The following is a 23,165-nucleotide window of genomic DNA, read 5'->3' on the forward strand; positions in this document are numbered from 1 at the left end:
TGATTGTAAAATGAGTCGCTACATTTCAGAAAATTCACAACATTGTTTTGAAAACTGTTCTTGCCAATTCTTCTGAATGCCATTGGTTTTAAATGTGTAGCGAGCCATTCTCCAGATAGTAAAAAGTATAAAATAATTTTAATAAATGCTTTCAGCCACTCTGCAAGATATTGTCACTGCAGTTGATACAAACTTGTACACTTACCTTGTGTTCTGAAACATATGTTAGGTGCCACAGATTAGGACATTTCTTCAGTTTGAATGAAGTGGTAGTACATGATGAAGCTTCTTTGAAGATTTTGTGAAGTTTTGTTGGAAATTCTATACAAACTACCAGTAAATGCAGTAATTAAAAAAAAGAAAAGCGTAATGTTTTCTAGGCTACTTTGACCCGTGTATAATTTATCTCGCCTCAAAAGTTTGATCATCAAGCAGCCACCATCACCTTTGGCAGCAGATTAATAATACTATCACCAAGTTTGGATTCTACATACCCTTCTGCAATACATATCGTATAAAGCATTCATAATGTGAATGATTAAATCTTAAAATTCTACTTGCCTCCTGTTTTGTGTAATGATAAATTAAGACCCATTCCCAAATAAATCCCCTGATGTCACTAATTAAACACCACACCTTTTCGAAAATCAACAAATTCAAATTTGTCCATGGACACCTTATAATTATCATATATGTTTGAAATGACAGCTTCTCAATAAACAGGACTGTGTTTGCAAACATTTTGAACCATATACCAGTATATATATTATGTTAAACCCATTAAAACAGAATTCAACACGTCTCACATTTCATTACTTTATTGGAGGTTTCTCCTTTTTGAGAGCACACCGATTCCACTTGCACAAGGACTCGTGCATCATGTTTTTTCACCAGTATAAACAATCATTATCAGCATACATTATATACCAAGGATGGTTTGAATTATACATTAACAGTATACACAAGGATGTCCATCTGAAATTTATACTCTCACAAACCCAACATTACATTCTGACATTAAATAAGTTAGCTAGTTGGAGGTACTTCTAGTATCTAGAGTACATGACTGGTTCAATATGAGCAAAATTTACCTAGAAGGTTAATTTGAGAGCAATTTACACCGGATAGGTGTTCAAAATTCCTAAATTATTGACATTGTGGGCACAATTCAAAAGGACAATTATTTATCAAAAGTTATTCCCATAAAATGTCTATCCCCTCCCACAGGACTGGGTTTTGTGATGTAATACTTGTAGAATTGAAGTAAAGTCTTTTTTAGAAGTGATAGGCAAATTATGAATAGACTTATTACAGAGAACTTTGGTCAAGCAATACTAGTCCTCAATTAGAAAGATATATATAGGAATATACTTAAAACATTCAGGAAAATAGGCATATCTGAACCAAGATAAATAAGGGACCACCCCCTCCAAAGGGATCTTGGCACCCACCTCAGGGTGATTAAGGTATAAATATTGATGGAGGAGCTTAAGCATTGTATGGATAACCTGCCAATCTAATTGTAAATTGTGCATGATACGTGACCTTATCATGTTCCAAGACACTCCTGTTGCCCCCTACATCAAATTTGATAATCTTAAGTGAAACAGATTGCCGAAAATTTTTTGAACAAATTGAAGGTCATGTTACAGGTCATGGTGACCTTAATATGCCACACAGCACTCCATCTGCACAAGATGGATCCACTATGAAATAAAGAAGGAGATGTGATTAGGACAAGTGTTTTTTTCGGCAGAAGCTTAAGCTCAAAATATAGGTTACAATTAAATTGTTCATGCACACATCACTTCCCCCGCCCCCAACCTCCTGTCAGGATATTCCTATATATCATGCACAATCACCATACATGAAATAGAGTTAGCAATATGCTCAGAACAATATTTTTGTTTCATCAGGGTCAAAGATTAAAATACAGGTCCAAGTGACCTTGATGTCAATACAAACCTTCCGCTCAAGATGTTTTTTATATATCTTGTCTTGCAATTCCACAGGTTAGGCGATATAATCTTAACATGGCTTTTGTAAGAACAGGATTGAAGGTAAATATATTGATCAGACTGACCTACCTTTTAACCGTTGACACACTACTTATACATAGCAAAAGCAATATGGATACCATGGTAGCCAGTTCATACTGAACATCACTAAAGTCCACTTAAATTTGAAATTATCGCCTCAGACAGTTTTGAAGAAGTAGTGAAGGTAAACTTTTCCTGCTATGGTATCTGATGGCCATTTTGTAAAATCAATAAGTCTTAAAAATCATTTAGGACCAACTAAGGACCAAGGAACATATGTACTGACAGAAGATTCCATGTAAATTTCAGAGGAGTTGCAATTAGAAGAATTGTTTATGAACAACCAACCATGGACAAAGTGATTCAATCAGCCCATTTTGTGCGACATGGGCTCAAAAAGTGGACATATATCAAGCTATCTATAGAATCTGAATAGTCTATCATATAATTGATCAGTGTGCGTGTTCCTGTTAGGTCTTATGTAAATCTCAGTAGTTCTTCATGTTTAGTATGTTATGCATTACATTTAGTATTACTAAACCATGAACAATTCCATAAAATCAGGATAAATTAGTCTTTGTCAATGGTAAAACCACTGATAATTAAAAGTTTAAGTAGTGAGATAAAGTAGGAGTGATGTTCTAGGACTGGATTTAATGAAACTGCATTAAGAGATCTCCTTGCCACATATGGCCAATATTGAACACTCATACTTAGGTATCCAGGCAACATTTCTAACCACAATTGGTATATGAAGTATACAATAAAGATGTTATGTTATACTAGAAAAAATACAAATTTCAAAACAATTCATTTTCTCAGACATGCATACACCACACTCACTTCCTTTTCCTTGCATTCACAGGGCTCGGCACAGCATTAAAACCATATATTTACAATTTCACATGATTTCTAAAAAAAATGAACACAAAGATGCAACTTACACTAAATTGCCATTCCTACCTTTATATACATATAATTTATGTTTTACATCACGGATGTTGAGTAACTGTGAAATAAAATTTAGCTGTTTCTGGTTATAAGCAGTTTACAGCTTAAAATACAAACACGATCCCTAAAATATCAACAGGCAACAGATATTTTCTTACTAAAGTTCTGTTTTAATTTACAGAATTTCTGATAAGATTAAAGGATGAATCAAATTTCTGAAAACAACTTGTATCCTATCACATTCATTTTGCCATCTGTGTTTACAACAGATGAACAGACCAAACATTATAGAAGATGCACAATACAAAGAAACAAATTTATCAGCCTAATATGATCATAACTTTCATTCTATCTCGCCTTCCTCTAGTGTCTCTGGGTCTCGCGTGGGAGGTGCCTCAGGCTTGGGCTCACTTTCTCCATTTGTCACTGGTTTAACTACCGGCACTATATTGTCTGAAGGAGGAACATGTTGGGCCTCCTTTTCAAGTTCTGGACCATTCACTTTAGTTACTTCACTGTCTGGTACATTAACTATGGCAGGTGGGGGAGGAGCAGGGGTATTTGTTACCTCTCCTTCCTCCCGAGGTCCAACAACCTCTCCACCTTTTGGACCTCCTACTTCACCCTCCTCAACCAGTTTATCGGGTAATACCCCTGTTAAGGGGGGTGCACTTTCTTGAAGTTCCACATCTGTCACATCACTCCATCTACTAGTTCTCCTGGACCCCCTGTCACGGTCCTGGTCACGATTGTCACGTTCTCTTCTATCCCTACCCCTATCTCTGCTAAAGCCTCCTCCCTCTTGCTCACCATCACGATCACGTCCCCTATCTCTGAAACCTGGACCTTCCTGTTCATTATCTCTTTCCCTACCTCTATCTCTGAATCCCCCTGTATCCTGCTCACTGTCCCTGTCACGGCCTCTATCCCTGAAGCCAGGAACATCTTGGTCTCTGTCACGTCTATCTCTTCCCCCTCTGTCCCTGTTTCCCCAGTCACCCCTGCCTCTGTCATCTCTATTATACCTGTCCTCACGCCTGTCTCTTCTATCAAAATCTCCCCTTCTATCATCTCTACCCCCAAAACTGTCTCTACCTCTTCCACGTCTACCACCTCGTCCTCCTCTATCCCTTCTATTGAAATCTCTTCTAAATCCACCCCCATCTTGAAAGTCATCCTCTTTGTCATCATTGTCTCCCCAATTCTGTCCTGGGGGACCACTTTCCTCTTTACCAAATGGAGGACGTCCTCTATCAAAGCTTTCTTCTTTACGGAAATTGTCTTCCTCTTCTTCATTACCCAATTCCCCATCATGAGCATTCATTCTACCTCCCATTTCAAATCTAGGTCTCATCATATCACCAGGAGGCCCTCGAAAGCCGGGTCTGGGTTGGAAATTACCAGGGAACCTTTGAAATGGCATCCCCGGCCTATTGCCCATAAATCCTGCTCTGGGCCCTCCTGGACCACCAGGCCCTGGAGGACCTCCTTGGAAACCCCTAGGTCCCATATTTCCTGGCATTGGTCCCCTGGGACTCATGAATCTGTTTGATCCATCTGGTGGTCCTCCCATTCTTGAACCTGGTCCCATGGGTCCATTCATGTCCATTAATGGTCTAGGTCCGCGGAAATTAGGGGGAGCCATGCCAACATTTGGTGGGTGTACAAGACTTTGACTCATACCTCTACCAGCCCCTTGGGGGTGACCAGATGGACTAATATTGTCTTGTGATGTAGCTGCCTGTACTCCCTGAGATCCAAATGGTGGCAAACCACCAAATTCTTTTGACTGGGAACCATTACCAGCATTATCTCTAATATCACGATCATCTGTGTCTAGATCATCTGAGAAATCTGGTGGTGGCTGAGGTTTTGATTGTTGCTGCCAGTCACCAGGGGGACGACCTAGCAGAGATGGTTTTTCTTCCTTTTTGTCGGCAGGATTTGCATTGAACGGTGGTCTGATTCCCAACAGTGATGGCTTGGGTTGCAGTTGGGGTTGCTGGATGACTCCTTGTGTTGGATTAAAAAGGGGCATCCTAAAACCTTGTCCTGGTGGCAGATTAATTCCAAAGCGCTGAGGAAATCCTGCACCAGCAGGGAATCCAGGCCGCAGAGCAGCATTGATGGCAGTATCTGATACATGGGGCAGTCCACCTGTGCTGGTAAACAGACTACCAACAGAGGAGGGAGGCACCCCTGTGGCTGATGTGATCTGTGTTAAGCCTCCAGCAGAGGATATTTGTCCAATCTGTAAGGAGAAAATGATACTTTAGACAGTATCTAAAAATCACAATAGTAAAGTGTGAACTTGTGTTGTGCAACTCATATTAAGATACTATTGAATGCCATGGCTGTCACATTGCTTAAAGAGCTTTCATATAAATCTTTATATAGTACTCCTTTCTTATGTTTATTGTAAAATATTTCAAGTACACCATCAATGATGTGTGGGTAGTTATTTTAGTGTGTTGTGGTGCAAATCTAAAAATGTGAATGTTTATGAAATATGGTAGATATATCCTAGTATATATACCGAATTCAAGCTACTAACAGCTTCCTTCAATCTTCTGGGGTCTGCTCGTATAATTCTTTAATCTTTAATTTTGATCTAAAGCTCTAAACATGAGGTCCATGGGCCTTGACAGTTAGCTGAGTTACTATCAAGACTTATGTGATATAATATCAGTAGTAGTAGCAGGAACAGTTATTGATGATCAAAACAATTAGCAATATCTTGCAGTGAAGGCAAAAAGCATGTCATTATTCTCAACATTCCCAAAGTGGAACAGGGAAATTTTGAAATATATTTTCCAAGATGGCAACCTTATTTGGTTTCAGTTTGACTTTTAAAAATAAGAATTGGTCAGGACCATCAATGGATCATTTAAGGCAAACTTCAATTGAATCCCATGGTTTAAAAGTTGAAAAGTTTGAAATAGGTGTTGTTCAGGAAAACCATGATTGAACAATCATGTTATGAAATAGATGCCACATCGAACTTTTGAGGAGACTGAAAAATAAAAATTTCTTTGCTCTTTTCCATAACATTCCCACCTTTCAGCTTGACCTTACCAGTGAACATTCCATGATTGCACATTTGTTGCTGCCATATTATACATCTGAAATCGTTGGCTTCTCTTCCTTTAACATCCCTATCAATTTTCAGCTCAATGGCACAAGTAGAACTTGGGAAAAAGTGTGAAATATTTCCCCCTCCCCAAGATTGCAGCCATATTGGATTTCAAATCAGCCCAAAAAATAACAACACTTGGTCAGTACCATCTCAGGTAAGTTTCAACTAAATCCCACTGTTAGAACTTGAGAAGAAGAGAACAAACAAAACACCATTGCTATTAACTTAATATTTTCTATTGTATTGTCATCTACGGGTTTGGTTAACATACTTTGTGTTATCTTGTCTTTTAACAATTATCTCCATATCTAAAACCTGCTGACTGTAACAAAAGTATTTTATCTGTCTTGATATATTACCTGTGGCCTGACTGTTGGCATACCACTTGGAAGGGGTATCATGCCTGGCACTGAGGGTACACCCTGACTTGACTGTAACTGTTGGGGCATGCCTGCCATGGTCATCTGTGGTGGCATTCCAGGCATCTGTCCAGGAAGTCCACCCTGTACCATCATGTGCTGCATCACTCCCATGTGTTGCATCACAGAGGTAGGGGGCAACATACCTGTAACATCACATCAATAGTAACCCAGTAAATCTGGTTGCCTGAAACTTGACATCTGTTTAAATCACAAGGCAAGTACAATATTTAACTTTAAATATTGTTTTAACATCTTAATTGCTTGTCTATGTTTTCATTTCAATTAAAAAATGCACATGTGATCTAGACAATAATCTCTCATGTATTACATTGCCAATATCATTTTCAGCAAAATTCAGACTAGAACTTGAATTCTAAAATAGAATTTTGTAGATGGAAGAAGACTGTTTCAGCTGTATTGTATTTCAGCTAAGAATATTAAATCACCTGGAGGATAAACTTGGCATGATTTTCAACCAGCATTACAGTAACAAAAGAAAATCGAACTTGAATTTTAAATAGATCTTCATTCTCACCTAGTTGTCTGCCTGGTACAACTTATTCCAAAATATTTTATTTTTATGAATATAAACAGTTGAAACTAGTCTCGAAACCACTTGAGTAGAAACAATTTCTTAGTCCTAATTTTTTCTCCTTCTATATCTTCTATAATTTTAGTTTGGATGAGTCAAAGTGATTTTTCAGTCACTTCTACTGTAAAGCCAGGGAAAAGTGATTTGTTGTCTCAAAATTGTTTTATGTCAGAATAGTCAAAATATTTTCCATGGTCCCTTGAATTCTGAGATAATGAGTTTCAACTATACATATAACTGCATTATTCATTCAACATATGCCAAGTTTGTTTTAAAACTTACCTGGGACTGGTGGTGGGAACTGGCCTCCAGGAGGCCCACTGGTTGGGGGTCCTGGTAGCCCCATAGGAGGTGGTGGTCCCTGGTTGTTGGGTAGGGGAGGATGTGGCGGGGGAGCCTGCTGGCTCTGTTCCTCAGCAACATCTGGCTTCTCCCTCCCAATCAGAGAACCTATATTAAAAATCAAAATACCTCATGAATAAATTGATGAAAGGAAATATATCCCTTCTCAGGAACATTTTTCAATTTACTAACAACAGATGTTTCGTTTTCCTTCTGAATTTAAAATTTTAACAATTTATAACAAGGGTCATCAGCATTATTTTTCCAACTTACATTAAATTCCAACTTCTGTTTAAAACATTTTTGAATTTTTTAAAATTATCTATATCAATATAGATTGTCACTAAATTTGTTATACCATCACTTAATAATGATCATATGGATTCGCTAATAATACAAGGATTCCTGCAATGTGAAGCTGTTGATTGTATAGTGAATATGAACTAGTCTTGCTCTGCAAATTTTGAATATGTGCCATCAAATTTCCTCTTTCACACTCCATGGAGAAAATTCATCACCTATCCATGATGAGACAATCTATATATACCTTTGAGATGTTCTGGCAATGTTTCTTCATCAATGATTCCTCCCTCGATTAAGTTACTGAGATCATCTGGAAGTTTGCTCCAAGGGATGTAGGTTGTTCCTGCATCCACATCCCATTTATCCCTAAACTCAGATTCTTTTACACCTATACCAGGGGCCCAAGCAACCTTGAAACAAACCACAAGATTGTAAGCAAACAAAGCATTTGCACTTCATCTAATATAAACAAATAAAGAGCAATTATTCAGTATTCTAACATGCATTTATTTTCATGAAATCAACAAAAAAAATCATGGTTAGCAAAAGGTTTGCAATTATGGCAACCAATCTCTTTATCCGTGATCAGTAAAATAAACCATCACTGTACACCCAGTTACTTTTGAGGATCAAAATTTCCGTAAATTTCAAAATGAAATTTTTGCATCTAGATTTAAAATGATACGTAATTTTTTCCAAATACTGCTCCCGATATCAACTTTCAAATACATGATTGTTGATTTATTAGACAAACAGTATCACAATTTTTAATAATGCCAATGACTAACAGTGTAAACACAAATATTCTGTACTAGGTAAAGAATCTAGTATCATGTTTATGCCTAGCAAAAGTGAAAAATATCATTCCCACAAAAATAATCATTGATAAGGTATCTAGAAATTTCACTTATTTTCTCCTGCAACAAGGATTATGCATACAATACTTACTCTCAGATCAGATCCATTGAGCTTGTATCCCTTTAGTCTGTCTAATGCTTTGTTTGCATCTTTCCTCCTCGACATACACACAAATGCACACCCTCGTGGAGGTATAATCTGGAAAATTCAACAATAAAAACAAAATGAGAACAAGCTTACTACATATAACCCCATCTAGCATTGTTTTCTTCTGGTCAAAATCTATGACCTTGATTGAAGTCAAACAGAATCTGAAGGTTACAAAAACTGAAATGCCATTCTTCATTCCTTCATGTTAACTAGTATCACTGTTTGACAGTTTTTTGAAAAACAATGTTAACCAAATACCTAAAGAAAATAAGTTGCTTGAGTGATATTGTTCAAAGTTTGATCATTTTCTATTGAATATAGGGGTTTGTATTGCCTTGGCAGTACTGATACAATCTGTATCAAGATACAATACCTATCATGATAGATGAAATAGGAAATAAGAATAAAAAGTTACTGGGTAAATTACTCAAAGCTACTGTACAAGTAGGAACATCTTTTACACATTTCTGCTACACACATGTATATGCCCTACATAGCAAGCCCGCAAATGACTTTACACATGCATTCTATCTGTGATAAGATGTAAAGAAAAGTGTGCAGCACATGCTACATCAAACTTTACCTGTAAACAGACCTACTACACCAGCACAATTTAGCAGTAGTCTCTCAAACTGTTACTTTTGATATACCTGACAACCCAATCTGAAAATTTTGTGTTCTGTTAAATCCCCCTTCAAAAAATAATTAAGGCCCTAGAAAGGAATATAGTGTGCAAAATGTCTTCATCAATAGGCAAGTTGTGTTTGAACATTTCTTAATGGTATTAAGTGCATTCTAGCTTGAAATGTAAATAAATTTTCTTTTTCAATATTCAATAATTTTGTAAGTTAGTATTTATTTCTCTTTTTAACTCTCCCTCTAGGAATTCCCTTTATGAGAATTGCATCCTTAAACTTTCCGACATGGAGTTACTTACATGCAGTGTTTCCACAGTTCCGTATTTATCAAGTTCCTCTCGTAATTCTTCTTCAGTTGTACTTTTGGCCAAGTGTCCAATGAAAAGTGTTGTGGTACAGACTAAAACAAAGACATGGATAAATCAAATCTACTTTTCCATAAATAATCTATAATGAAATTTTCTATTTGAATCAGAAACAAAGAGAAATGTCAATACCATAATAATCCATCACTTTCTGTAATTAAATTCACTGAACATTAAAGATGACCACTTACTGCTGAGACATTCCTCTCTGATTGCTGGTAAACCTTTCTTCCTTCTTTCTCTTTCACGTTCCCTCTGCTTCTCCCTTTCCCTGTCGCGGGACCTAAAATATATATGTTTATGCAACAACTTTTTATATCCATGTTAAACATCAACTCCACCATGGTCTCACAGGTTTTGTGTTAGAGAACCTCTCATAGAATCTAATTGATCATTTGCACAGAAGTAATTGGCAGGAGACTTAGCAATGGTTAGAAGTGATTAATTTTGAGTTCTAGGGCCAAGCAGATGTTTTACTGGTACTGCCTTAGACATGACCAACTAGAATAAAGAAGTAACAGCAGTACTGTGACAGTGGCATTTTATAGAAATCATATGAAAAAAAGAGATGACAATGGCAAATCTTATCATTTAAAAGTATTACATGTTACTGTCTCACTTGTCCGTCATTGTAAGTATGGTATTTTTATGCAAAGTACACTTAAAGTCTGTTTTATTCCCCACAAAAACTGAATTTTCATGTTAATTTCAATCAATAGCATGTAAGCACCATTAATATGTAGTCAGGTTTAAATATAGCTGCTCTGTATAACGGGACATGTTAAAGATATTTGGTTGGTTCAGATGTCTTATTTAATGTCACTATATTCCAGGTTTTATTTGAAAAGCAGTTGTATCTAATGAGAATCTGAACATAATGCAAGACTTTAAAGTCTAATTTCTCAGCATGCCTTATTTTCAGAGTTGGATGATATTTTGTATATGATAAGTATGCCAACTATATAATCTAATTGTATACCAAGTCTTGTTGACTGTGGACATATACTTTTTGAGTAACTGATCAAAAGAGACCCCTTTTAAAGTCAGCAGACACCACATAATAACCATAATCTCTGCAAAAAAGTCTAACATCAGGACTGGTGTATGTGCCATCATTCTTATAGCTGTGTTAATAAGTGCATATATATTCAGATGTTGCTGACAATTAAAAAATTAAATATAATATTTCTTTATATCATTACCACTTTGATCTAAGCTGTTTAGTAACTGACCTTGACCTGCGATGCCTGTCTCGTGACCGTGATCGTCTGCGTCTGTCTCTAGATCGTGACCTTGTGCGCCTCCTTCTTTTAGGTGTTCTGAAAAATGAAAGATAACCAAACATGAAGCAATAGATAAATATTTTCGATCAAAGACATAAATTGATAATCAGGGCTTCCAGTGAAATGAATTTACACTTTTAAACAAGAGTTACATGGAGAACTTTTCTAACAAATTCAGAAGTAACCAGTAATATTTTGGCACCCATCAGAATTCAATGAAGTAGCTAGAAGTTAGTTGTAGTATGGTAATATGCCATTCTTTTGTTACAGGTCTCCTGTATGTTGTTCAGTGAGGCAGCCACTAGCAACTACAAGGAGACCCAGTCTCAATATAATCCTGGCAGTTCATGAGGGTATACATTCAGCTAACAAACCATTTCAATAATAGGTAACCACAGACATTATTTAATGTTTAAAACTGCAATGGTTTCTGGAAAACAGAAATGAAATATCAGTTATATTATGCGGATATAACTGGTGATATAAACATATTAAACTGATGCTTACCTAGAACGAGATCGATCTCTTGAAGATTGCTTTGATCTGCGATGTTTACGGTCCCGATCTCTATCGTCTCTGTGACGCTCCTCTTCCATGGGCTCCTGAGCTCGTTCATCTATGTCATGATAATCCTCTGGAGGTGGCTGATGATCAGGCATCATTGGATACCCTGGCTGCATTGGAGGAGGGGGATGTGGTTCAGGGGGCATGAGGGAGGGCATCTGTGACATTGGAGGCTGGAAAAAACAAAAGAAATATTTTTAAAATTTTCTTTCAATGTCTAATTTTGAGAAATCCCTCACAACACATTTTCACCTTTTTATTTCTTGAACTAACGTTATTTTGTATGACACTTTTCCTGTGAACAAGAGTATCAGTGAAACCAGTGAATGCTCAACAGCTTCATCGGGCACAAAATCATAAGTAAGGGCTTTAACTCTGTAATTAAGGGGTTTCTGTTTTGAATTTGATATATCAGATTTCTCACCTGTCTAATTTGCTGGTCGAATTCAGCTTGTTGTTGTAAAAGCTTCTGCATGCTCAATTCATTTTGTATCTGCTCGGTCTTCTGAATAGTTTGAGACATCTGTTGTATTTGTTGCAAGAAAGCTGGATCATTTAAAAGATTTGGCACTCTAAAAATATGAAACAACACACTTTAATGAAATAATTGTAAAAAATATAAAAGTTTTTTTCAGCAACTCTTTTAGATCAAGTCAAAGATATATCATTTCTGAAAGACACTTAAAAGGAATACAAATGATTTTTTTATTACTGTTCTAATCCTCACTTAACGATACACTATGATCATGCCACAATGCTGCAATATGATATCATAATCTTGAACATTATTTTATTGAATTCAAATTACAAAAAAAAAAAAAGAAAGTAAAAACAAGCGACTTCACTATAATTTGCTAAAAAAGCAAACAACAAATCTTATCTTCAGTCTACATGGTCTTCTGCTTTACTTTCCTTGACATTAAATCTAAACCGTAATAATTCTCTGTATACTTACCCGCCACCCCCTCCTCCACCGGGCATCCCATGCTCGTCTTCATCATCACTTTCACCATAGTCAAAATCTAGTAATTTCTGAAGGAGAAAATACAATGAAATACTGAAAAACACATACATTAAGACTGAAAGTATTACTATTTTTCAGTTGAAATCTACGTTTGGAATATGATTGTACCTTCAGTGCTCCCCATTGCCTCTAAGTGTGGTTAAAAAAACCCTCAAAATGATGAAGTTCAAGACTTGTGCTTTAATTTTCAAGGATTTATCTATATGAGCACATTGCTAAGAATATTTAGCCCCAATTCAAAATACAAGGAGGAAACTGACCTTATTAAAGCCTCCCTCAGTGGACTTGTCAGTCTTGTTGAGAAGCTGGTTTGTAAGAGTCTGTATATGGGAGAGAAGATTACTATCAATAGCATGAGATGAGCCTTGTTGAGAAGGTGCCTGTTGCATTAATTGTGTTTGTTGTATCAGCTGTTGCTGAAGTAACTGAAGCTGTTGTAACTGTTGTTGTTGGGCACTGAGACTTGTGGCTCCCTGAGAACATAAAAAACACACATCATATTTAAAGAGTGTTCTTCAAATACCATCAAAAACAGGTATTATATAAACACACATATAATACATGTACTCCAAGGACCAGGACTGCTACATATGAATCTTTCATTTAACATTTCTTAATAAAATATATATAAATTATAGTTTTGTAGTTTTCTGGATTTAATTTCATATTTGCTTTCTGAAGGCAATATTTTTTTCATTACAGTGAATTTTTAATCATTGAGGAAAAAAAAATCATAGAATTTTATTGTATCTTTATCTTTCACGAATATATTCTTAAGATAACTTTTATAGTCGTTGAGATATGATATATAATTCATACCGAGTCATACCCTACCGTTTGGGTCTGCTGAAGGAGCTGCGTGACAGTGTTGAGCATGTCATTCTGTGAAGATATTTCCATACCATCACCACTTCCTTCAGCTGCGTTGGGCTGGGGTGGTGCAGACTGACCAGCAGCACTTGGTCCAGCCTTGCTTGCCGACAGATTGTCCACAGCTCTTTGAGCTACAAAATCATAATTCATTGCTAGACTAACACTGCATTAAACATACAAAACATATTTGCATCAAAAAGTCTATGGCTCATAAAGGTCAAATAATTACAAACTTAGATAAAATGGATAGGCTGTCATTGTTACAAATGCAGGTAAATGTGATAAAACATTGTCACAGTGACTTAATCATTAAATGAGCTTCATATCAGGTAGATTGCAGAAGTCTTTTTAGGCATATATTTTCTATTCAATAGGTAAATGAACAGATACAAAGAGTAAAGATTGTCAATGTTGGAATTAATTTCCCACTAAAACACATCAAATCAATTCAGAATAAGCCATTTCATATCTTACTTTCCAATTAAATTTATTCACAAACTAATGTAAAGCATATATTTGGTATTTTGCCGAGACATAAATGTTGTATTACCAGCAGCTACAAGATTCATGTCATTTGAGTCCACAGCTAAGTCAAGTAAGGGCTGTACTATCTCACTTTGAAAAACACCATTTTTCTGCCACAAGTTTAGCACTCTGATAACTTTACTCTGAAACAAGAGAAGATAAAATGATCAAAAGTTAAAAAATTCAATGTGTTTACAAAAAAACACAGATGAATTGCAAGTAATGATCAAGTTCCAGATATCTTTGGTTTCAAATTTCACCAATGGAATAATATAACATACTGACAGCCAATGAATAGTCAATAAAGTTGTTAGAAATTTCCTTGGTAAGGTATTACTGAAAAACAAATGATAAAATATTCTCTACCAGTCTCATTAACAAATGTCTCTGCTGTTGCGATATATGGTATTTTTTTCATAAACAAAAATATAATTACCTTTTCCTCATTTGGACATTTAAGTAGATTTTGGAAAGTTGCGACAACATTTTTTGTGAATCTTGGTGCAAATACATCTTTATCTGATCCAAATTGGTGACGAGATTGTCGAACTATGGAGTCTATCACATATAGCCCTGGAACTTTGTACTCTGGTTTACACTGCAAAAGTGAAACATTTTATCATAGAACAAATCCTTTGGTATATCAAAATACTGACAAAGATTAAAGTAAAAACCAACAGTTCATAACATAAAAGAAATGCATACAGACAAAAACACCCACCTTTTGAATGAATTTTTCTACACTCTGCACAACATGTTTGTAGAATTTTATTGCTTTTATTGCACCTTTGGTGACATTGGCCATTTTTGCCCGAGATATGGGCGGCCGGGTCTCGTACAATGAAGAGAGCTGCAAATAAAGAAAAAAAAATAATGCCATGATCAAGTTAAAGTTTGTATATACAAGTAAAGATGAAAGCATATCAAACATTGGTAAGCTGATCAAAAATTTGGGTCAAGAGTACTAAAATATTCAGAAAGAAATGGATAAATTCATCTCTTTGACCTATTCTTAGAATTCTGAACAATGTAAAGGTGAGCATTGAACATAAAACATTAATTGAAATGATGTCAAATTAAAACTGGTGCATAAAAATTGTGACTTATGGACTTGTTATTTATATAAAAAAACATGTCAAGATATTAATTTTACAAATTGGCAAATTTCTATTGATACAATGTGAACCTGTATAAATAGCTATTTCCTTCAGCTATGGTACCAGCACCAGAAGTTCAGACATTTTGATGGACTGGTGTCTGTGTGATGACTGACTGCATCACTGTCCAATGGTCACAATAGTGTGTTATTTGATAATTTATACATATAAACTATATCTGACATTATTTATCACGGTAGTAAAAGAAAAACAAATAAACAAAAACATGAAAAACTAGAAAGAAACTACAGGTATCTTTCACTTGTACACCAAGTAAACATTTCCTTAACATCTTGAACTGGGTGTTTGGATAGTGCTGAGGTAACACAATCGTCTTTCACTAATGTGTCATCTGCTTGACCTTGTGTATTCACTCTCATACTTTGGTTTCCCTTCCCAAATAGAATGATTGACATTATCTGATTGACTGGTTTAGCAAAGGTTGTAAAACTGATTCAAATTATAGCCAATGCTAATTAGAAATATTTCCACATGCTGGACAGGCAGCCTACTGACTTCAAGTGTAGCAGAAAAAAGCCATGTAGTATGTGTTCTCTTCTCATAATTTTGATGAGAATATATGACATATATTACCACACAATGCACCATTTGCTTAGTTATCTGGACTAAAAGTTTGAGATTATGCATTCATCAATAAGTGCTTATTTCTATTAGTCAATCAATGATTTCTAGAAGCAAAGCTGAAGGAAACCAGTAACCAGATATCAAGTTCATAGTTCGGTTGGTACCTTCTGATTGTGTTATCCAGTTTAACTTTTAAACAATCCAATAATTTAAAGTCCGTCCCCTGTTCACATATCCTTATCCATGACTCATCTTGATGTCTTTATGCATACACATGTACTTTAAATTACAACTAACTGGTTTCAGATTTTTTTTCATAAAAAAATTGTAGCAGTCAAGAAAACATTATCAATCATGTTAATCATTGTTAATATTTTCATGATTTGGCAGAATCTGCCTCAGTTGAAAACAATGTCATCTTGCTTGTTTTACATATTACTTGAAGCATGTGAGTGAGCAAGACTTTGACCTCAAATTGTAAATGCACTAGTAGAATGTCCATTAGAACTATATGGAGGATAATATGCTATGTTAGTATGTTTGTTACACTTGTTGACATATTGCGGTTCATGTTGTAGTTTTCTGAATGTACATGGTAAACCTGAATCGAACTATGACTAGCCATATCTCTCTCAGTGTAATATATATTGCTTGTATGATCAACTAATACATAATATCTTAAGCATCCTACAGCCAGTGCTCCAGATAACTTTTTGACATGTGGGGACTACCATATCTCTCTCAAGTGTAATATATATTGAACTTGTAAACATTTTTGACAGCGCCATATTTGCTAACTGGTTTATAATCACGATCAAGAAAGCGCTTGTTAGTTTCGTTTACTTGATAAGTGTCTGTTTGACATCCTACAGAGTCCGGATTTCGCACGGGTTAAGCTGAAAACGCATTCACGCAGGCTATCTGGAGCACTGTACAGCTGAGTCCAATGTTAAAACCAGAGACCAGTGATGCGGTTACATTATTTGTCTGAACCAGTTATCCGGTTGGTAGTTTGCAAACTGTTCCAGCACTAACCTAAAACTGTCTTCATATCAACATCATGTCTAGAGAAATATAAGCGTATACATCTTGCTTCTGCCAAGAGTGGTTATTCCCTTTTAATAAATAATTTATGATGTAAACTTTATGTAAATATTTGAACATAAAATCGATAAATTCATTTTGCCTTGACACAAGTTTTTACTCGTCTAACACAACTAATCAAACACTATACCCATCAGGTTATTGTATGTCAACATACATTTCACCGACTTTTCATGCATACTTAGTTGTTACGACTAAAAGCCAAATAATGCACCTTCTTCAACAGGTGGATTACATTTTCAGGACATTTTTTCATCCTTTATGTTTACTTATGGAAATTTCAAAATTATGAGCGTAGCAAATGTTGAATGGCAGTGAATTGAACAACATTTCACGGAGATGACATTATTAAGTGGAGTTTTGAATCACTTCCCAGTTTGGAAGGAACCGGAATTTCTAAGAAACGGAATGGTGTATCGGAGCCAACACGGATAAGCAAAATCCTTAAAATTCCTGAAGACCGACAATTTTTCAAAAAACCATCATCGATATACTATATACGCGACGAGACGTTCTTGAACAATGTAACCACGCTTTCATGCCGGCTTTATCAGTACTCTGTATAGGCCACATGGTAATCACTCACGAGTACAGGCGTCGAACTTGTCAGTGTCTATATATTTACCTCATTGTTGAAGGCTCTAACGGCCTCCATGTTGTCGATGTACTTGGATCAGCACGTCTAAAACTGTTTCTGTGGGAAGGAAACAGATATTTTTAACAGATCTTACGCAGTCATAACGCTGGCGTGGTGTCCAATATGGCGGTCACACGCCAACCCATAATTTCCAAACCCTTAACTTGTTATATGTGTTTTGATTGGACGCTTTCGACACAATGAACCAATCACGTAGTTCCTTTCTGCGAAAAATTTGTCATCAAGTGGAAACGAAAGTAAAATCATTAGGTGTACTTGTCATCTACCAACAAATATTCTCACGTAATGCTTTTTATCTATTTGTTTTTGACTTGTGTTAAACATTTCAGTGCGCACAATATTGTAAAAGCCAACCTGTAGGTACCTAAACGAGTAGATATTCCTGCTACCTGTCAGGTATGTGAGGTAGCCAGAGTTTCTGAGTATAACACTTAAGCAAAGAATAGCACAGATATTAGGCTACACTGTGCTTGGTATAGTATCTTGTACTAAGGCCAGACCTTATACACAATAACTTATAGGTGTCTGTTATGGAGTCTAGCACAAATACCAAGATATTTCATACACTATATATAGATACATGTATATGTTGAATTTGCCTTAATTCCTAAACCTAAATGCCTCTACGACATACCAAGACCTCTGTCTAGAGTGTATAGTGTGGGGCATGGTACCTTGATATAGGTCCAGGACTAGATGTCTACTGCCTACTGTAGAATCTGGTCCAAACAACAGACTGCCACACATATATTAGGGAATATTGATGCCCCCAAAATAAATATATTGATCGACTTTCAAACATTTGACAGATGGATGTCTTGTGTATATTTCTAAATGTGAATGTAAGATATATGCTCTAACTGAATGAATTCAACCCAGGTGTATGAAATTGTTTCAACTAAAGTGTTCATGGCCATGTTTATACAAATGTAATTCATCCTACAAAAGCTTTTTTTTCTGTTAAAAAAACATACGCTTTTCAATTTAGTATTTTTAGCACCTTTCTCATTTGTTTAAAACAATAGATTTTATATAGAATGAAGCAGTGCCCTGTTTATTATCAAATATAGTTTACCTTTGAATTTTAATGCCTATTTTATTTTCTTGTGTATTATTTCATTTAACTTTTTTCTTGGTAGGTTGTTACTTTTCTTCCTGTTATCAGAATATTCAGACTTTTCAGCTGTTGATCTACCATTTGGATATGGATAATTTCTTACTAAAAAAGATATTGCAGTTTTACTTTTTGTTAGTACTGACGCAATTATATATACACATCTGAAGTTGTTTGTATTTTTTTCAGGAGCACACCTGACTTCATACACCAGTAAAAGGAAAATATTAGAACTGCATTAATTGAAATTAGATAAATTTATCAAATACTGTTTGCAAATTTATATACAACATGGTAAATTTCTGGTCAAGAAAAGCTTTAATACGCATCACAGCAGCTGCTATCATAGTTTGCCTTTTATGGACTATGATGTTGATGTTTTACAATATTGGCAGCAAGGAAAAAAGAACACTGGGAAAACAACTAGAAAAAATCAAAATCCCTTTTGAAAACAAGGACATACTGGCGGCATTAAGAAAAGAGGTTGATGAACAGTTAGAAAAAATCAAAGGGTCTGAATTGGAGAAAAACAAAACTTTGACTTTCCCAGGGAAAAAAAGTTATTCGAATTCGAGACAGAAAACAAATTTGAATAAACCAAAACAACACATTGATGTGATCAAGGATATTAACTATAATGTTCATATATTTTATTATCCATGGTATGGAAATCCAATGATTGATGGGAAATATTTACACTGGAATCATCCATTTTTGCCTCATTGGAACCAAAATGAAGCCAAGAAATGGCCTTCTGGACGCCATTCTCCGCCAGATGACATTGGAGCAAACTTTTATCCACAACTTGGGCCCTACAGCTCTAAAGATCCAGAAGTTGTGAGGAAACATGTACAGGACATGAAATATGCTGGTATAGGTAATGTAGATTCTGGTTCTTGTCTACTTTATCAGTTGTCAGTAAAATACTGTTTCACTTTTAGGATAGAAATTCTTATAACATGAGCAGTAGAAGATTTGAGTGTGACTTTTCCATGACTACATGGTTGCCTTTATCAGACAAATGACCAGTGTGAAGTGTACTACTACTGATGTGTGTATGAGATGGTAAGGAATCTACCAATTTTTTCAGCTTTACTATAATCCTTTGTACACAAAGGTCAAAAACAGTGTGACGAGATGGTAAACAGATTACAGACCAGAAAATACACAAGATTATAACAATGTACTGAAGTTTAACATGTGGTCATACATGTGCAAGAGTCTTAAAAACAACCCTACCCAAAAGTTCAAAAAGTGCCACTGTGCCTGGTAACAATCTTATCAAAACTAGGGCAAGAAAATAAGATCACCAAATCACAATATGGACAAAAATTCACTCCAATGTCATGTCATACAATGTCATGTCATACAATGTCATGTCATACATGACATACGTCAGTCCTAATATGCTTAGCACTGGTCATTTTTCTGGTGAAGGTGACCTTGTAGTCATTTTATTCTATTGGTGTTACCAACCTGAAGAAATTATTTAAAAAAAAAAAAAAAACAGTTTAACTTATATCTTGGAAATTTCAGAATTTGAAAAAGATATGCAAAGTTTGAAAGTGCTAAGTGAAAAGAAGGCAGTAAACTTTATAGCACCAAATAAATTGATGTTATGAAATGTCTTCTATATGGCTGATAGCCTCTCTTTAGTTGGAGGGTAATTTATAAGGTTTTTGAAACCTTTAGGTTATGCTGACACTAAGAAATATTAATTGCACATGAATACTTTCATTATAGAATATTTTTTGTACCATGTAAGTAGATGTATTTTTAGCCCTCTGTCATACATGATGAACTGTTCAAGTCATGTCTTTTTTAGTGTACTTTCACTGTCAGGTGCCTTTCAGTCTAGCTTCGAACAACTTATTTTATTGCTGATTTTTTTAGAAGTTCTGGATAGACTTTTCTCAAATATCATATGTAGGTTCCTTTTAGTTCTTAGAAGAACCTTGTTTAATTTCCGGAAAAATGACTAACAGGTGGCCATCTTGGATTTCGACTGAAAGTTTGGTATTGCTGTATTGAAAATAAGTGGGCTGATGTTTCATGCAGTCATCAATGTACCTTTCAATCCTTTTAAATCCTGTCCTTTTTTCTCCGTATGGTTATCTTTAGGTGTAATGGCTGTGTCATGGTACCCCCCAGGTGATGCAGATTCTGAGGGCGAGGAGCCTGATAATCTCATGCCAATGATCATGGATATAGCAGAAGAACAGGGCATTAAGGTAAGTCATGTACCTAAGTACATATAAGTGTTTTCTACTTATTGTTAATATGCACTTATCTATAAAAATATCATATCAAGTGTTTATTTTAGCCCTGGGGCCATGCATTTACATAATGTACAAATTTAGACTAAAACTTGAACTTGACTAAAATTCACACACATATGTATGAGAAGATGTGTGTCAGGTTAATATACAGCTCTGGTTGACCAGTTCTTTGTCTTAAAAAAGAACATGGAGTAAAAAAGTTAAGCAGAGATTTTGTTGCTGGATGGGGATATTGAAAAAAAAAATTGATTTGAATTTATATGAATGGCATCATGTCACCTTAACTTATTTCATCTAGTACTTTACTGTCAGGCTTCAACAACCTTTCTGAAATCCAAAGTAAATCTCATTAACATGAAAAAGATCCAATAATATAGAAACTTTCACTTCATCTGTTACATATAAAACAGAGAAATACAAAAAAGAAATAGAGGCGAGTCTTAGTTGTATAGATTAATATTTGTTTAAAAAAGGCTTGCCGTGCAGTTTAATTAACAAAATTTTAACTTCATGTTCACTTTGGAGCACCAAACTGCTCTAAAAAATTAACGGTTTTTATCAAATTATCTTAAATAAATATTAATTGAACATTGCCATGTGAAAGTCTTTGGATACTTAAAGTCATGGGAAGGGAGATAATCCAAAAGCAACAAATTGAGACCAATATAATCGATGTTGAACATCTTTCCCTTTATAATAATTATTACATATGTATATTGTTTCACTTATCTTAAATTTTCAGGTTGCATTTCACATTGAGCCATATAAAGGTCGTGATCATTTGACGATGAGAAAGAACTTGCAATACATAATAAACAAGTATGGAAACCATTCTGCTTTTTATCGGCGATACCACAAGGAAAAGAAAAAGATGCTACCTTTGTATTACATTTATGACTCCTATCAAGTTAGTCCAAAACTCTGGGCTGACCTGTTTACTTCTAAGGGCAAAACAACTGTTCGTGACACAGAGCTTGATGGATTTTTTATTGGCTTGTTAGTTGAGCAACAGCACAAGGTACATGTGTACTCTGCGGGCTTTGATGGATTTTACACCTACTTCGCTTCCAATGGGTTTACATTTGGTAGTAGTTGGGATAAATGGAAAGATATTAAAAAGTTTGCTCAATCACATTCAAAGATATTCATTCCAAGTATTGGACCAGGTTATATTGATACAAATGTTCGACCATGGAATGCTAAAAACACCCGAAATAGAAATGATGGTACTTATTACAGAGCAGCGTTTGATGCTGCCCTTAATGTCAGCCCTAATATCCTATCAATTACTTCTTTTAATGAATGGCACGAAGGCACACAGATAGAACCAGCAGTGTCAAAAAATACAGGAAAGTATCTGTACCTTGACTACGGCCGTAAGCGAACCCCTCGTTACTACCTTGATCTGACAAGAGAGTTCACAGGTAGATATTCACCTGCCTCATAAATTGGACCTTCTCTAGGTTGCCGAAGAGATGTAATGTCTAATGATAAGATGTTATTCCAATTTTCCATTAAGATGAAAATGAAAAAATTGATAGGTGGTTATTTTTTTACACATATTTATTCCAACATGGGGACTGTGCATTTTTGTATGTAAAAGACATGAAATACCATTTCATTATCAGTTACCTCTAAAATTTTATTTCTATTTATTTATTTATTTATTTCTACATTGCAATCAATCATGGTGATTTTTTTGAAAAATATTTATGTTAATCATTGTATTTATTTATACCTTTATTAAAATCATTTATTAAAATCTTAATTTTTCTGGCTGAAGTGGTTTGCTAATGTGGATAGGCATCCACCAGTTGCCTGTCAGCTTTTTCCAGTTAAATTCTACTCTTTCTGGATGATAGATGAGGTTTTAGCTGAATTTTATTTGATGCATAACTGGACCATAGTAGGAGGTGGAGGAAGGGGTGGGGGGTTGGCCCTGGGGGGGCCTAATTTTGCATAATGACCCCTAATTTTGTGTAATGTCCGGTGTTAAATCTAAGATGTGTGCTGTTTTCTCTCATTGGTGAAGAAATTTTCCTACTTCTTCAATTTCTTTTTGCCAGTCAGATGAAACATTTCAAAGTTTTTCACCTGATACTGATCACACATGTTGTTTACTTTTGCCAATTTACAATAAAAGATTTTCATGTTCTCCAATCCTACAAGATTGTAAAAAATACACTCAAGTGCATGGCACATG

General features: G+C 35.4%; 2 protein-coding genes across 3 annotated transcripts; one reads left to right on the forward strand and one right to left on the reverse strand.

Annotated features, from left to right (window-relative positions):
• Nucleotides 1–802: 802 nt before the first annotated feature.
• LOC132563980 (SR-related and CTD-associated factor 4-like) lies at nucleotides 803–17,663 on the reverse strand. 2 transcript variants are annotated; one of them, XM_060228734.1, is made up of 17 exons: nucleotides 17,537–17,663; nucleotides 14,787–14,915; nucleotides 14,502–14,663; nucleotides 14,091–14,208; nucleotides 13,502–13,671; nucleotides 12,928–13,140; nucleotides 12,599–12,675; nucleotides 12,068–12,215; nucleotides 11,587–11,816; nucleotides 11,029–11,115; nucleotides 9,988–10,079; nucleotides 9,731–9,831; nucleotides 8,734–8,841; nucleotides 8,030–8,195; nucleotides 7,423–7,590; nucleotides 6,486–6,691; nucleotides 803–5,241 (listed from the first exon to the last, which is right to left on the reverse strand). In XM_060228734.1, exons 1-17 carry the CDS (start codon nucleotides 17,564–17,566, stop codon nucleotides 3,334–3,336), a joined length of 4,113 nt encoding a protein of 1,370 aa, XP_060084717.1. In that variant the 5' UTR covers nucleotides 17,567–17,663; the 3' UTR covers nucleotides 803–3,333. The 2 variants fall into 2 exon arrangements, with proteins under 2 accessions (XP_060084717.1, XP_060084716.1); XM_060228733.1 differs by having other exon boundaries at nucleotides 13,487–13,671.
• A 134-nt stretch (nucleotides 17,664–17,797) lies between these two features.
• LOC132563979 (glycoprotein endo-alpha-1,2-mannosidase-like) lies at nucleotides 17,798–22,647 on the forward strand. The gene is made up of 4 exons (XM_060228732.1): nucleotides 17,798–17,851; nucleotides 18,873–19,560; nucleotides 20,805–20,914; nucleotides 21,705–22,647. The coding sequence occupies exons 2-4, from the start codon at nucleotides 18,975–18,977 to the stop codon at nucleotides 22,407–22,409; spliced, it is 1,401 nt and encodes a 466-aa protein (XP_060084715.1). The 5' UTR covers nucleotides 17,798–17,851; nucleotides 18,873–18,974; the 3' UTR covers nucleotides 22,410–22,647.
• Nucleotides 22,648–23,165: the final 518 nt, after the last annotated feature.

The sequence above is a fragment of the Ylistrum balloti genome, unplaced genomic scaffold (genome assembly GCF_031769215.1).
Source record: "Ylistrum balloti isolate Yb309-2 unplaced genomic scaffold, AGI_CSIRO_Ybal_v1 Utg371944, whole genome shotgun sequence".
Classification (NCBI taxonomy): domain Eukaryota; kingdom Metazoa; phylum Mollusca; class Bivalvia; order Pectinida; family Pectinidae; genus Ylistrum; species Ylistrum balloti.

Excerpts from the sequence above, each read along its gene's own strand:
- LOC132563979 (XM_060228732.1), top strand. The coding sequence starts at position 18,975 with ATGGTAAATTTCTGGTCAAGAAAAGCTTTAATACGCATCACAGCAGCT. Across the intron at positions 19,561-20,804 it reads CATGAAATATGCTGGTATAG|GTGTAATGGCTGTGTCATGG; the intron begins GTAATGTAGATT and ends GGTTATCTTTAG. Across the intron at positions 20,915-21,704 it reads CAGAAGAACAGGGCATTAAG|GTTGCATTTCACATTGAGCC; the intron begins GTAAGTCATGTA and ends TTAAATTTTCAG.
- LOC132563980 (XM_060228733.1), bottom strand. The coding sequence starts at position 17,566 with ATGGAGGCCGTTAGAGCCTTCAACAATGAG. Across the intron at positions 12,676-12,927 it reads CTGAGGGAGGCTTTAATAAG|AAATTACTAGATTTTGACTA; the intron begins GTCAGTTTCCTC and ends TTTCTCCTTCAG. Across the intron at positions 6,692-7,422 it reads GTTCCCACCACCAGTCCCAG|GTATGTTGCCCCCTACCTCT; the intron begins GTAAGTTTTAAA and ends GTGATGTTACAG.